Source organism: Oncorhynchus gorbuscha, linkage group LG13 (assembly GCF_021184085.1).
Source record: "Oncorhynchus gorbuscha isolate QuinsamMale2020 ecotype Even-year linkage group LG13, OgorEven_v1.0, whole genome shotgun sequence".
In the NCBI taxonomy this organism is placed as follows: Eukaryota; Metazoa; Chordata; class Actinopteri; order Salmoniformes; family Salmonidae; genus Oncorhynchus; species Oncorhynchus gorbuscha.
In genome coordinates, this window is record NC_060185.1 from 53,258,802 (window position 1) to 53,273,164 (window position 14,363).

The window sequence follows — 14,363 nt, forward strand, 5'->3', positions numbered from 1 at the left end:
CACACCATACACTACCGCTTCCTGGTCACCATAATCAGGTTCTTCAACTGGTCATTCAGAACAGTAGTTTCGGTTGAATTATTTAAAGAAATATATATATTTTCTCCCTCATGATGTATAATTGTGATCTTGACTCATCGCTACAAATCCAACGGGCTTGGGAAAGGAGAAAGTCGAGTCATGAGTACTCTGAAAACATGACCCACCAAGCCTCGCTTCTTAACACCCGCTCGCTTAACCCATAAGCTAGCTGCGTGAATCTGTTGGAGGAAACACTGTTCAACTGACGACCGAAGTCAGCTTGCAGGCACCTGACCCGCCACAAGGAGACGCTAGAACGCAATGGGCCAAGTAAAGCCCACCCAACAAACCCTCCCCTAACCCGGATGACACTGGGCCAATTGTGCACCACCCTATAGGACTCCCGGTCATCGAACCTCAGGCTGTAGTGATGCCACAACACAACGATGCAGTGCCTTTGACTGGTGCACCACTCGGGAGGCCGTTTCTGTTGAATTAAACATGGCATACTGTTCTGTCGTGATGAACAGGCCCACAGCCTTCTACATACAGTCCTGTACTCACTGGCCAGTCTCACGCACAAGCGAACTCATGAACACACACACAGTTGTTCCAGTTGGCGGAGTATGGCGCTTATACGGGTGAGTGATTCCCACTGGGGTCACCCATACAAACATGTCCAATTGGATGAAAGACTCATATGAATGGCATATATTCTATTTTATATCACACACACACACACACTTACCTCTCCAGTGATGCGGCGCTCGATGTATGCCATGAACTGGGAGCTGAGGCTGATGGTTTCTGCTACTTCTCCTCTCCTACCCTCCTCTTCCTCCTCTCCTGCACAACTGTCTATAAAGTCTATCTGCTCCAGCTCTCCCTCTACTACAGACAGACACAATAGAGACAGATTGCCACCAGTTCAAAGTAAAGATGACGAAAGATGTCGAATATACACTGAACAAAAATATGAATGCAACATGCAACAATTTCAAAGATTTACAGTTCATAAGGAAGTTGGTCAGTTGAAATAAAATTAGGCCCTATTCCATGGATTTCAGGACTGGGAATACAGATATGCATCTGTTGGTCACAGATATCCTTCCAAATAAAAATGCTGTGACCACCATTTGCCTCATGCAGCGCGATATCTTTGCATAGAGTTGATCAAGCTGTTGATTGTTGATTGTGGAATGTTGTCCCACTCCTTTTCAATGATGTGCAAAGTTGTTGAATATGGAACACACTGTCGTACACGTCTACCCAGAGGATGGAAATATGCTCAATGGGTGACGTCTGGTGAGTATGCAGGCCATGGAAGAACTGGGACATTTTCAGCTTCCAGGAATTGTGTCGAAATCCTTACGACATGGGGCCGTGCATTATCATGCTGAAACATAAGGTGATGTGGGCGGATGAATGGCATGACAATGGGTCTCAGGAACTCGTCATAGTAAATGACCTATGATAAAATACAATTGTGTTCGTTGACCTCTTTTCCCTCCCCATACCATAACCCCACCGCCACATTGGGGCACTCTTTTCATAAAATTGACATCAGCAAAACGCTCGCCCACATGACACCATACGCTTTCTTGCCGGTACAGTTGAAACAGGGATTCATCCGTGAAGAGCACACTTCTCCAGCGTGCCAGTGGCCATCAAAGGTGATTTCCCCACTGAAGTCGATTACGACACTGAACTGCAGTCATGTCAAGACCATGGTGAGGATGACGAGCACATAGATGAGCTTTCCTGAGACAGTTTCAGACAAATTCTTTGCTTCTGCAAACCCACAGTTTCATCAGCTGTCCGGGTGGCTCGTCTCAGGTGATGATGCCGGATGTGGAGGCCCTGGGCTAGCATGGTTACACGGGGACTACGGTTGTGAGGCCGGTTGGATGTACTGCCAATTTCTCTAAAACAACGTTGGAGAGAAATTAACATTCAATTATCTGGCAACAGCTCTGGAGGAAGTCCCTGCAGTCAGCATGAAAATTGCCGCTCCCTCAAAACTTGAGACATCTGTGGCAATGTTTTGTGTGACAAACTGCACATTTTAGAGTGGCCTTTTAATGTCCCCAGCACAAGGTGCACCTGTGTAATGATGTTTAAACCTTTTGGGATAGGGGGCAGCATTTTAACTTTTGGATGAATAGTGTGCCCAGCCTCTTACTCTGTCCCAGATGCTAATATATGCATATTATTAGTAGTATTGGATAGAAAACACTCTGACGTTTCTAAAACTGTTTGAATGATGTCTGTGAGTATAACAGAACTAAAACAAAATCCAACCAGGAAGTGGGACATCTGAGGTTTGTAGTGTTAACTCTTGGCCTACTGAATACATGTTGAGATATATATAAAGTTGCACTTCCTATGGCTTCCACTAGATGTCACCATCTTTAGAAACTTGAATGAGGACTCTACTATAAAGGAGGGACTCATGGGACCTCTTTGAGTCAGTGGTCTGGGAGAGAGCCTCGGTCTCATGACGCGCGCTCCCAACAGAGTTACTTCATTCCAGTGCTTTTCTGAAGACAAAGGAATTCTCCGGTTGGAACATTATTGATATTTTATGTTAAAAACATCCTAAAGATTGATTCCATACATCGTTTGACATGTTTCTAAAGGACTGTAATGGAACTTTGAGATATTGTCTGGAGGAAGTGCCTGCGCCTCATGAAGATGGATTACTGGGCTGAACTGTCACCACCGATAAATCCGCTATAATTGAGAATTTCAATAAGCATTTCTCTATGGCTGGCCATGCTTTCCACATCGCTACCCCTACCCCGGTCAACTGCCCGACACCCTCCACAGCAACCCGCCAAAGCCCCACCATTACTCCTTTACCCAAATCCAGATAGCCGATGTTCGGAAAGAGCTGCAAAATCTGGACCCCTACAAATCAGCCGGGCTAGACAATCTGGACCCTCTCTTTCTAAAATTATCCGCCGAAATTGTTGCAACCCCTATTACTTGCCTGTTCAACCTCTCTTTCATTGTCGTCTGAGATTCCCAAAGATTGGAAAGCAGCTGCGGTCATCCCCCTCTTCAAAGGGGGTGACACTCTAGACCCAAACTGCTACAGACCTATATCTATCCTACCCTGTCTTTCTAAGGTCTTCGAAAGCCAAGTTAACAAACAGATTACTGACCATTTAGAATCCCACCATACCTTCTCCGCTATGCAATCTGGTTTCAGAGCTGGTCATGGGTGCACCTCAGCCACGCTCAAGGCCCTAAACAATATCTTAACCGCCATTGTTAAGAAACAATACTGTGCAGCCGTATTCATCGACCTGGCCAAGGCTTTCGACCCTGTCAATCACAACATTCTTATTGGCAGACTCGACAGCCTTGGTTTCTCAAATGATTGCCTCGCCTGGTATACCAACTACTTCTCTGATAGAGTTCAGTGTGTCAAATCGGAGGGTCTTTAGTCCGGACCTCTGACAGTCTCTATGGGTGTGCCACAGGGTTCAATTCTCGGGCCGACTCTTTTCTGTATACATCAACGATGTTGCTCTTGCTGCGGGTGATTCTCTGATCCACCTCCACGCAGACGACACCATTCTGTATACTTCTGGCCCCTCCTTGGTCACTGTGTTAACTAACCTCCAGACAAGCTTCAATGCCATACAACTCTCCTTCAGTGGCCTCCAACTGCTCTTAAACGCAAGTAAAACTAAATGCATGCTTTTCAATCGATCACTGCCCGGACCTGCTCGCCAGTCCAGCATCACTACTCTGGGCGGCTCCGACTTAGAATACGTGGACAATTACAAATACCTGGGTGTCTGGTTAGACTGTAAACTATCCTTCCAGACTCACATTAAGCATCTCCAATCCAAAATTAAATATACAATCGGCTTCCTATATCGCAAAAATGCATCCTTCACTCATGCTGCCAAACATACCCTCGTAAAACTGACCATCCTACCGATCCTCGACTTCGGTGATGTCATCTATAAAATAGCCTCCAACACTCTACTCAACAAACTGGATGCAGTCTATCACAGTGCCATCCATTTTGTCACCAAAGCCCCAAACACTACCCACCATTGCGACCTGTACGCTCTCGTTGGTTGGCCCTCGCTTCATACTCGTCGCCAAACCCACTGGCTACAGGTTATCTACAAGTCTCTGCTAGGTAAAGCCCCGCCTTATCTCAGCTCACTGGTCACCATAGCAGCACCCACTCGTAGCACGCGCTCCAGCAGGTATATCTCACTGGTCACCCCCAAAGCCAATTCCTCCTTTGGTCGTCTTTCCTTCCAGTTGTCTGCTGCCCATGACTGGAACGAATTGCAAAAATCTCTGAAGCTGGAGACTCACATCTCCCTCACTAGCTTTAAGCACCAGCTGTCAGATCATTTTACAGATCACTGCACCTGTACTTAGCCCATCTGTAAACACCCATCCATCTACGTACCTCATCCCCATACTAATATATATTTATTTATTTTGCTCCTTTGCACCCCAGTATCTCTACCTGCACATTCATCTTCTGCCGATCTACCATTCCAGTGTTTAATTGCTATATTGCAATTACTTCGCCACCATGGCCTATTTATTTCCGTAATTTCCTCATTTACACTCACTGTATATATACTTTTTGTTTTCTTTTGTTCTACTTTGTTCTACATTGTTTATTCCATGTGTAACTCTGTGTTGTTGTATGGGTCGAATTGCTACGCTTTATCTTGGCCAGGTTGCAGTTGCAAATGAGAACTTGTTCTCAACTAGCCTACCTGGTTAAATAAAGGTGAAAGAAAAGAAAATATAAAAAAACACGCTAACAACAAGTGGCTATTTGGACATAAATTAATGACAAATCGGTCATTTATTGTCGACCTGGGAGTGCCTTCTGATGAAGATCATCAAAGTGAATATTTATGGTGTTGTTTCTAACTTTGTTGACTCCAAAATGGTGGATATTCCTCTGGCTTTTTTGGCTTCTGAGCTCTGTTCTCAGATTATGCTTCTTCCGTAATAAATAAATAAAAATCTGACACAGCGGTTGCATTAAGGAGAAGTCTATCTTTAATTATGTGAATAACAATGGTATCTTTTATCAATATTTATTATGAGTATTTCTGCAAAATCACCGGATGTTTTGGAATCAAAACATTACTGCACGTAAGGCGCCAATGTAAACTGAGTTTTTGGATACAAATATGCACATTATTGAACAAAACATACATGTATTGTGTAACATGATGTCCTATGAGTGTCATCTGATGAAGAACATCAAAGGTTAGTGATTCATTTTATCTTTTTTTCTGCTTTTTGTGACTCTTATCTTTGGCTGGAAAAATGGCTGTTTTTTCAACTTGGCTATGACCTAACAATCATATGTGGTGCTTTCGCTGTAAAGTATTTTTTAAATCGGATATGATGGGTAGATTAACAAGATGTTTATCTTTCATTTGCTGTATTGGACTTGTTAATGTGTGAAAGTTACATATTTCAAAAAAAAAATGTATTTCAGCGGAATGTTGTAAAAAGGTTGCGCTAGAAAGGTTAATCAGCTGCTTGATATGTCACACCTGTCAGGTGGAAGGATTATCTTGGCAAAGGAGAAATGCCCACGAAAAGGCATATAAACAAATTGTGCACAAAATTGGAATGAAATAAGTTTTTTGTGCGTGTGGAAAATTTCTGGGATCTTTTATTTTTGTGTTGCATTTATATTTTTGTTCAGTGTATATTTCCACAGATGTATAATACTATTAGCCTGAAATCCAGGCCCATTATGCTACCATTCCACTCCTTGTACTCTGTGTCATATGCCAAAAAGTCTGGCATGACAAGGAGTGGCAGGGAGAGACATGCTAAACCAACAGACTGGTTCCCAAGCTAGAAAACCATAGAATAATACTGGAGATACACTAGAGTACAGTTCACACACAGACAGGCCTTGATTCTCACATGTGCCGTTGGTAACAGGATGGGAGCCAGTTGTCCTGTGCTCCTCCCTCTCCCTCCGCTGTCTCTGTTCTTTGGTGATCTCTGCCACACGCAGTGGCAGGTCCGGCAACTCATCTGTGGGCTGTAGGTACACAAGGAATGAAAGCGAAAATGGATGGGAGAGGAATAAAAACATGAATGGAGAGATTAGCTTCAACATAACTGAAATATTACACTACCTTGCAATCATAGAACCTTTGTGATTGCTCTTTGTTTCCATTCATGATAACTGACGTGTGCACGTGTGTGGTGTCGGGCTGTGATGATTATGGAATTTTGGATAATGTATATCACCACAGTTGTCATAATTGTCATCTTTGTTTAATGTTTTGCGCTTGTAATGCAACATAATGCATCTTTGATAATTAGCGACAACACAGCTTTGGAGACACCCCTGTCTTAAAATGTGATGGTTTTGACCACTTGGAACTCAGTCCGTCTGTCATTTGGGACACACTAAGAACCTTCAGCAGTGTCATTACATGTAAAAACTTGATATGGAAAAGAGTTCTCTGTGGAGTAGTGTACATTTCCTGGAGTCTGTTCTAGAATTGGGGACTGTGAAGGGACTAGTGGCATGTCTAGTATGCATGGGTGTCTGAGCTGTGTGCTAGTCGTTTGAAAAGACAGCTGGGTGTGGTCAACATGTCAATACCTCTAACAAAGACAGGTACTGATGCAGTCAGTATCTTCTCTACTTTGAGCCAGGAGAGGTTGACATGCACATCATTGATGTTCATTTTTTGTGTACATTTAAGGGTCAGACATGTTGCTTTGTTCTGGGCCAACTGTAATTTGCTTGACCATATTTGCTTGACCACCACTTGACCATATGACTGGTCCAGGTGACAAAATTAGGGCATGTAGGACTTTTGTTGATAGCAACGTCAAGAAAGAAAAGCCGCGCTCTATTACGGACAGACTTCTCCCCATCTTAGCTACCATTGCATTAATATGTTTTTACCATGACAGTTTGGAACCCAGGTTTACACCAAGCAGTTGTCTACTGTCATGATGTTGGCCTGGGGATATGTTTATGACAGTCATAAATACCTCTTCCCCCCCTTTTTCCTCTCTCTACCCTACTGATATTACATTTGCAAAACCCTTGGTTAACATAGAGATTCTGGGAACATCAGAAGGTGGGGGGAAATGAACTATATTCTGGTAATCCGACCAATTGAACATATGCGGTGGTACTTAATGAATATGATGTCAGTTCGGTTGTCATCTGAGACATTCTCATTAATGATAAGATGACAAACTCTACAGTGGAAAGTCTACACATCAGAGTTATCGGATTCACATGGAATTGTTGTTCAATTTAAATGTATGAATATTACATTATTTGTGATGGGATGAAATGTGATTTTAGCTTCTAAAATGTAAGATAGGGCCCTGCTCAATCAGTGGCCCACCCCTGTGAAGGGACATGGGCTATAAAACTTTTCAAACACACCCTCCTCTCCCTTCCTATATAAAGCCTTGACGACAATGTAACCTGCTGTTCCGAGGATGTGAGGACGACGGTCCGATGTCAGAATGGTTCAGATAATAACTACAGAATGAAGCCAACATAAGCGTGCAAATGGTATGAACTTTGAACTCTTATTCACTACATAAGTGATACCTCCTAACCGTTGTGTTAGCAACAGCAGCTGCAAACGCAGGTTAGGAAGGAACAGACAGAGTATCCCGTCTACCACACAACAACGTTACTACAACGTAGCCAATTTACCAGCAGAGACATTCTTCAAAGGACTTGGTTGGGCAACATGGCCTTCCATCTACAACCAACCTTTCCCGAAGCGCAGCTCAGAGTAAATATTTATTGCATTTTCCTTTACCAAATGGGAGGTCATTTAGAATGCATCAGAGTGTATTTACGATAGCACAGCTTCTCCCCGGTATCCCTCAGTCTTCCCGCTCTTTCACTCAAACCCAGCCCCCTTTCTTTTGTGTAACCAGCTGTCATATGTTCCGCCCGATAGGGACGTTTTCCTCTATGACGTAATTTGTAATCAGTTATGATTAATTATGTGTATATGTAATTCCGTGTGATTAGTTAGGTATTTAGTAAATAAATAATTAAACCCAATTTTGTATTGCTGATTCAATTTGTTAGCCAGGGTTCGTGCAGACAAACAAGAATTTACAACTTTCAGATGAGACAGAATTAAGGTGACAATTAATATTGACTGCTATTCATGTAAAATATTACTAGGTCTTTAAGAGTTTATTCGGAAGAAAACAGCTCTATAAATATTCTTTCGCGGTGCCCAGACTCACTAGTTGATTTGCTCAATCAGGTAATATTAATTATGGAGAAATTATTTTATAGAATAGCATGTCACAAGATGGTGTCGTGTCTTTGGCTATGCCGGAGCATAGCCAAAGACACGACACCATCTTGTGTGTGTGTGTCTTACCTAGTTGCCTAACCATCTTGTGTGTGTCTTACCTAGTTGCCTGACCATCTTGTGTGTGTGTGTCTTACCTAGTTGCCTGAACATCTTGTGTGTGTGTGTGTGTGTGTGTGTGTCTTACCAAGTTGCCTGACCATCTTGTGTGTCTGTCTTACCTAGTTCCTTGAACATCTTGTGTGTGTGTGTGTCTTACCCAGTTGCCTGACCATCTTGTGTGTCTTACCTAGTTGCCTGAACATCTTGTGTGTGTGTGTCTTACCTAGTTGCCTGAACATCTTGTGTGTGTGTGTCTTACCTAGTTGCCTGAACATCTTGTGTGTGTGTGTCTTACCCAGTTGCCTGACCATCTTGTGTGTCTTACCTAGTTGCCTGAACATCTTGTGTGTGTGTGTCTTACCTAGTTGCCTGAACATCTTGTGTGTGTGTGTGTCTTACCAAGTTGCCTGACCATCTTGTGTGTCTGTCTTACCTAGTTCCTTGAACATCTTGTGTGTGTGTGTGTGTCTTACCCAGTTGCCTGACCATCTTGTGTGTCTTACCTACTTGCCTGAACATCTTGTGTGTATGTGTCTTACCTAGTTGCCTGAACATCTTGTGTGTGTGTGTCTTACCTAGTTGCCTGAACATCTTGTGTGTGTGTGTCTTACCCAGTTGCCTGACCATCTTGTGTGTCTTACCTAGTTGCCTGAACATCTTGTGTGTGTGTGTCTTACCTAGTTGCCTGAACATCTTGTGTGTGTGTGTCTTACCTAGTTGCCTGAACATCTTGTGTGTGTGTCTTACCCAGTTGCCTGACCATCTTGCGTGTGTGTGTCTTACCCAGTTGCCTGACCATCTTGTGTGTCTGTGCCTTACCTAGTTGCGTGTGTGTGTGCCTTACCTAGATGCCTGACCATCTTGTGTGTCTGTGCCTTACCTCGTTGCTTGACCATCTTGTGTGTGTGTGTGCTCATTCTCACCTCGTTGCCTGACCATCTCTTGTCTCCACTGTCCACGCTGTTGAAGCCAGAGTCCAGTGCGCCGTACGGCCGGCCAGGGTATAGCTCCTCCACACTAAGAGTACAGAAGATAAGATCACCTTGAAACAGGACGTGGGTCAAAACACAACATCAAATGATTTCAGACACTTGAGCTGCGCTGTACTTTTATTTTACTTTAGCAGGGAGTCAGGCAGAGATCACGGTTTCTTTTGCAGATGAGCCCTGCATGAACACATCAATAAACAACATTACACTTAACATACCTATATACACAATATATCAACAGGAAACAAAACACTAAAAGCAAAACACAATCATATGAAACAAAGCAATTTATTGAGTTGCAGTACAAGTGCAAAATCAAGGAAGTCCCTTGACCCAGGTACGGTTTGTGTCACTGGGGAGTGGATATGTCTGTCTGTCAGAGAATGGGGACAGCGATAGTATCTACAGTGCACTTGGAAACTTCTCAGGCCACTTGACTTTGTCCACATTTTGTTACGTTACAGCCGCATTCTAAAATGGACTAAATTACAAAAAACATTCCTCGGTAATCTACACACAATACCCCATAATGACAATGCAAAAAATAAATGTATTTATAAGTAATCAGACCCTTTGCTATGAGACTAAGGTGCATCCTCTTTCCATTGATCATCCTTGAGATGTTTCTACAACTTGATTGGAGTCCACTTGTGGTAAATTCAATTGATTGGACATGATTTGGAAAGGCACACACCTGTCTTTTTAAGGCCCCATAGTTGCATATCAGAGCAAAAACCAAGCCATAAGGTCAAAGGAATTGTCCATAGAGCTCCGAGACAGGATTGTGTCGAGGCACAGATCTGGGGAAGGGTAATAAAAAAATGTCTGTCACATTTAAGGTCCCCAAGAACACAGTGGCCTCCATCATTCTTAAATGGAAGAAGTTTGGAACCACCAAGACTCTTCATAGAGATGGCCGCCCGGCCAAACTGAGCAATCGGGGGAGAAGGGAGGTGACCAAGTACCCGATGGTCACTGACAGTTCCAGAACTCCTCTGTGGAGATGGAAGAACCTTCCAGAAAGACAACCATCTCTGCAAAACCACCAATCAGGTCTTTATGGCAGGGATATCGACATGATTCCTCCAGATGTGACGCTTGGCATTCAGGCCAAAGATCTCAATCTTGGTTTCATCAGACCCGAGAATCTTGTTTCTCATGGTCTGAGAGTCCTTTTGGCAAACTCAGTGGGCTGTCATGTGCTTTTTACTAACAAGTGGCTTCCATCTCGCCACTCTACCATAAAGGCCTGATTGGCGGTGTGCGGCAGAGATGGTTGTCCTTCTGGAAGGTTCTCCCATCTCCACAGACGAACCCTGGAGCTCTGTCAGAGTGATCATCGGGTTCTTGGTCACCTTTCCGACCGAGGCCCTTCTCCCCCGATTGCTCAGTTTGGCCGGACAGACAGCTCTAGGAAGAGTCAACTGTGGGCCCTTAGACAGGTGTGTGCGCCTTTCTAAATCATGTCCAATCAATTGAATTTACAACAGGTGGACTCCAATCAAGTTGTTGAAACATCTCAAGGATGATCTATGGAAACAGGAAGCACCTGAGCTCAATTTCGAGTCTCATAACAAAGGGTCTTAATACTTACGTAAAAAGTATTTTTGTTATTTTTATTTGTAATATATTTGCAAAACATTCTAAACCGTTTCCACTTTGTCATTATGAGGTATTGTGTGTAGATTGATGAGGCAAAACATTTATTTAATACGCTTTAGAATTAGGCTGTAATGTAACAAAAATGGGGAAAAGGGGAAGGGGTCTGAATACTTTCCGAAACTCAGCAAAAAAAGAAACGTCCTCACTGTCAACTGTGTTTATTTTCAGCAAACTTAACATGTGTAAATATTTGTATGAACATAAGATTCATCAACTGAGACTAAAACTGAACAAGTTCCACAAACATGTGACTAACAGAAATTGAATAATGTGTCTCTGAACAAAGGGGGGTCAAAATCAAAAGTAACAGACAGTATGTGGTGTGGCCACCAGCTGCATTAAGTACTGCAGTGCATCTCCTCCTCATGGACTGCACCAGATTTGCCAGTTCTTGCTGTGAGGATGTTACCCCACTCTTCCACCAAGGCACCTGCAACTTCCCGGACATTTCTGGAGGGAATGGCCCTAGTCCTCACCCTCTGATCCAACAGGTCCCCGATGTTCTTAATGGGATTGAGATCAGGGCACGTCGCTGGCCATGGCAGACACATTCCGGTCTTGCAGGAAATCACACACATAATGAGCAGTATGGCTGGTGGCGTTGTCATGCTGGAGGGTCATGTCAGGATGAGCCTGCAGGAAGGGTACCACATGAGGGAGGAGGATGTCTTGCCTGTAACACACAGCTTTGAGATTGCCTGCAATGAAAACAAGCTCAGTCCGATGATGCTGTGACACACCGACCCAGACGGACCCTCTACCTCCAAATTGATCCCGCTCCAGAGCACAGGCCTCGGTGTAACGCACATTCCTTCGACGATAAACACAAATCCGACCATCACCCCTGGTGAGACAAAACCGCGACTCATCAGTGAAGAGCACTTTTTGCCTGTCTGGTCCAGCGACGGTGTGTTTGTGCCCATAGGCGATGCTGTTGCCAGTGATGTCTGGTGAGGATCTGCCTTACAACAGGCCTACAAGCCCTCAGTCCAGCCTCTCTCAGCCTATAGGGGACAGTCTGATGGAAGGATTGTGCATTCCTGGTGTAACTCGGGCAGTTGTTGTTGCCATCCTGTACCTGTCCTGCGGGTGTGATGTTCGGATGTACCGATCCTGTGCAGGTGTTGTCACCCGTGGTCTGCCACTGCGAGGACTATCAGCTGTCTGTCCTGTCTCCCTGTAGAACTATCTTAGGCGTCTCACAGTACGGACATTGCAATTTATTGCCCTGGCCTCATCTGCAGTCCTCATGCCTCCTTGCAACATACCTAAGGCACATTCACGCAGATGAGCAGTGACCCTGGGCATCTTTCTTAGTGTTTTTCAGAGTCAGTAGAAAGGCCTCTTTAGTGTCCTACGTTTTCATAACTGTGACCTTAATTGCCAACCGTCTGTAAGCTGTTGGTGTCTTAACGACCGTTCCACAGGTGCATGTTCATTAATTGTCTATGGTTCATTAAACAAGCATGTTTAAACCCTTTACAAGGAATATCTGTGAAATTATTTGGATTTTTACTTATTATCTTTGAAGACAGGGTCCTGAAAAAGGGAGGATTGTTTTTTTGAGTATATTGTGTGACTGAAGGGAAAGGTGTGTGTGTAAAACTACTAGAGTGACAATGCAGGTCTGGATAAATAAACTTGTGAGTTGCTTGGTTAGCTTATGTAAAGGAAATGTTACTTTGTGCATCTTGTCTTTGGTGTCATAAACATTCCTTGGTTCCTGCCTGTGCCTGGTAAAGATATGAGGGGCTGTCATGACCTCCCCCTTTAAACTATTTGGCAGAAAGCCCAGAACATGTTCTTTAAGTTAAGATAGGAGACGGTGCCAGAAATGCCGGAACCAACTCTATGAAATATGCCTATATAAGGGAACTAAACGGGACTGACCTGTTTGTGCTCCTGACAGACATTCACTATAGTGCATCAAGTTAGTTGGAATCTCTCCAGCGCGCGGATAATAAGCAATGATTAATTTAAGTTTGACTTTGAGTGTCCCTGTGTAAGAATGTCCACAACACCCACCTGTCGCAGAACTTTTTGAATTGGAAAATTATTTGCAAGGACATGTAGTTTTGGACAAATTCAGGTTGGTCCCTCCCTGTTTTGGACTTATTGGACAAATTCAGGTTGGTCCCTCCCTGTTTTGACCTGCTTGGTTTCTAGTAAATACACCCCTGGGATTCAGTGAGCATAATTCATTTTGTATTTCTGAGTGTTTGCAAGGTTGTTGTTATGGTACCTCCCATTCTCAACTCCCTCTTTCAGCTGTGCTCCCCTCATAAACTCTACCCACCTTTCCACCTTCTCTTTTTAACACTCCCTCACTTCCCAATTGATCTCAATTTCTATCTCTCCTCCCAAACAGTTTCTAGTAAGAACCTTTTAACATCTACAGAGGGCTCTGAGAAAGCAAGAGTAGAGCACAAAATATAAAAATTATGAGGGAGAGATAAAAGTAGAGATACTGACAGAAAAAGGCAGGGAGATGTAGAGGAAAGAGTGCCCCCTCTTTCTGCCTCTCTACAGCTGTTCCTCTGCACACAGCTGCTTCCAGGACTGGCTTCTGCCTTATTATTGGCAGTGGAAGCGTGTGTGTGCAAGTGTCTCTCACCAGGATCCGAAGGGGAGGGGTCTCCTGTCGTAGTCTGGGAGCTCAGGTGGAGTCTTGCTGGCCTCATTGTTCAGATACTTAAATATATGGATCATCCCCTTTATACAAATCTGGGAATGACAAGAAACACATGATAGACAATAGAAGGAACAGTTTCACTAGGTTATATTAAAACGTGTGGTGCAGGTCAACTGTTTTGTCAAGCTGAGTGTGTGTTTGTATAGTCAGACTGTGTCCGTGTGTTACCTGTGCAGGTGGGTTCTGTAGTGGGTTGTTGTCCAGCACGATGCTCTGTAGGTGGCGCAGGTTGCGGTAACACACAGGGATGGATGTCACCTTGTTACAAGAGAAGTCCAGACGCACCAGGGGCAACTCAGACAGCTCTGTATGGACATAGGACACACAGGTTAACTTTAATCCCCTAGAGTCCATGTCTCCAATGCTTCCATTCTTGATACACACGGGAGACTGTTGAGCAACGTTGCAGTTCTTGACTCTCAAACCTGGAACCTTCTACTATACCCAGTTCAAAGGCACTTAAATATTTTGTCTTGCCCATTCACCCTCTGATTGGTTCATATACACAATCCATGTCTCAATTGTCAAGGCTTAAAAATCCTTAAACCTGTCTTT

At 43.8% G+C, this 14,363-nt stretch overlaps 1 protein-coding gene across 8 annotated transcripts in view; it reads right to left on the bottom strand.

The window, feature by feature from the left end:
- LOC123993152 (DISP complex protein LRCH3-like) overlaps window positions 1-14,363 on the bottom strand; it is a 75,029-nt gene that overhangs the window by 26,197 nt on the left and 34,469 nt on the right. For all 8 annotated transcript variants that reach the window (XM_046294993.1, XM_046294992.1, XM_046294991.1 and 5 more), the window contains exons 5-9: window positions 13,977-14,113; window positions 13,731-13,840; window positions 9,389-9,482; window positions 5,965-6,085; window positions 770-912 (exon numbers count right to left, since the gene is read on the bottom strand). In XM_046294993.1, the coding sequence (XP_046150949.1) occupies window positions 770-912; window positions 5,965-6,085; window positions 9,389-9,482; window positions 13,731-13,840; window positions 13,977-14,113 (605 nt within the window). The remainder of the gene's footprint in view (window positions 1-769; window positions 913-5,964; window positions 6,086-9,388; window positions 9,483-13,730; window positions 13,841-13,976; window positions 14,114-14,363) is intronic.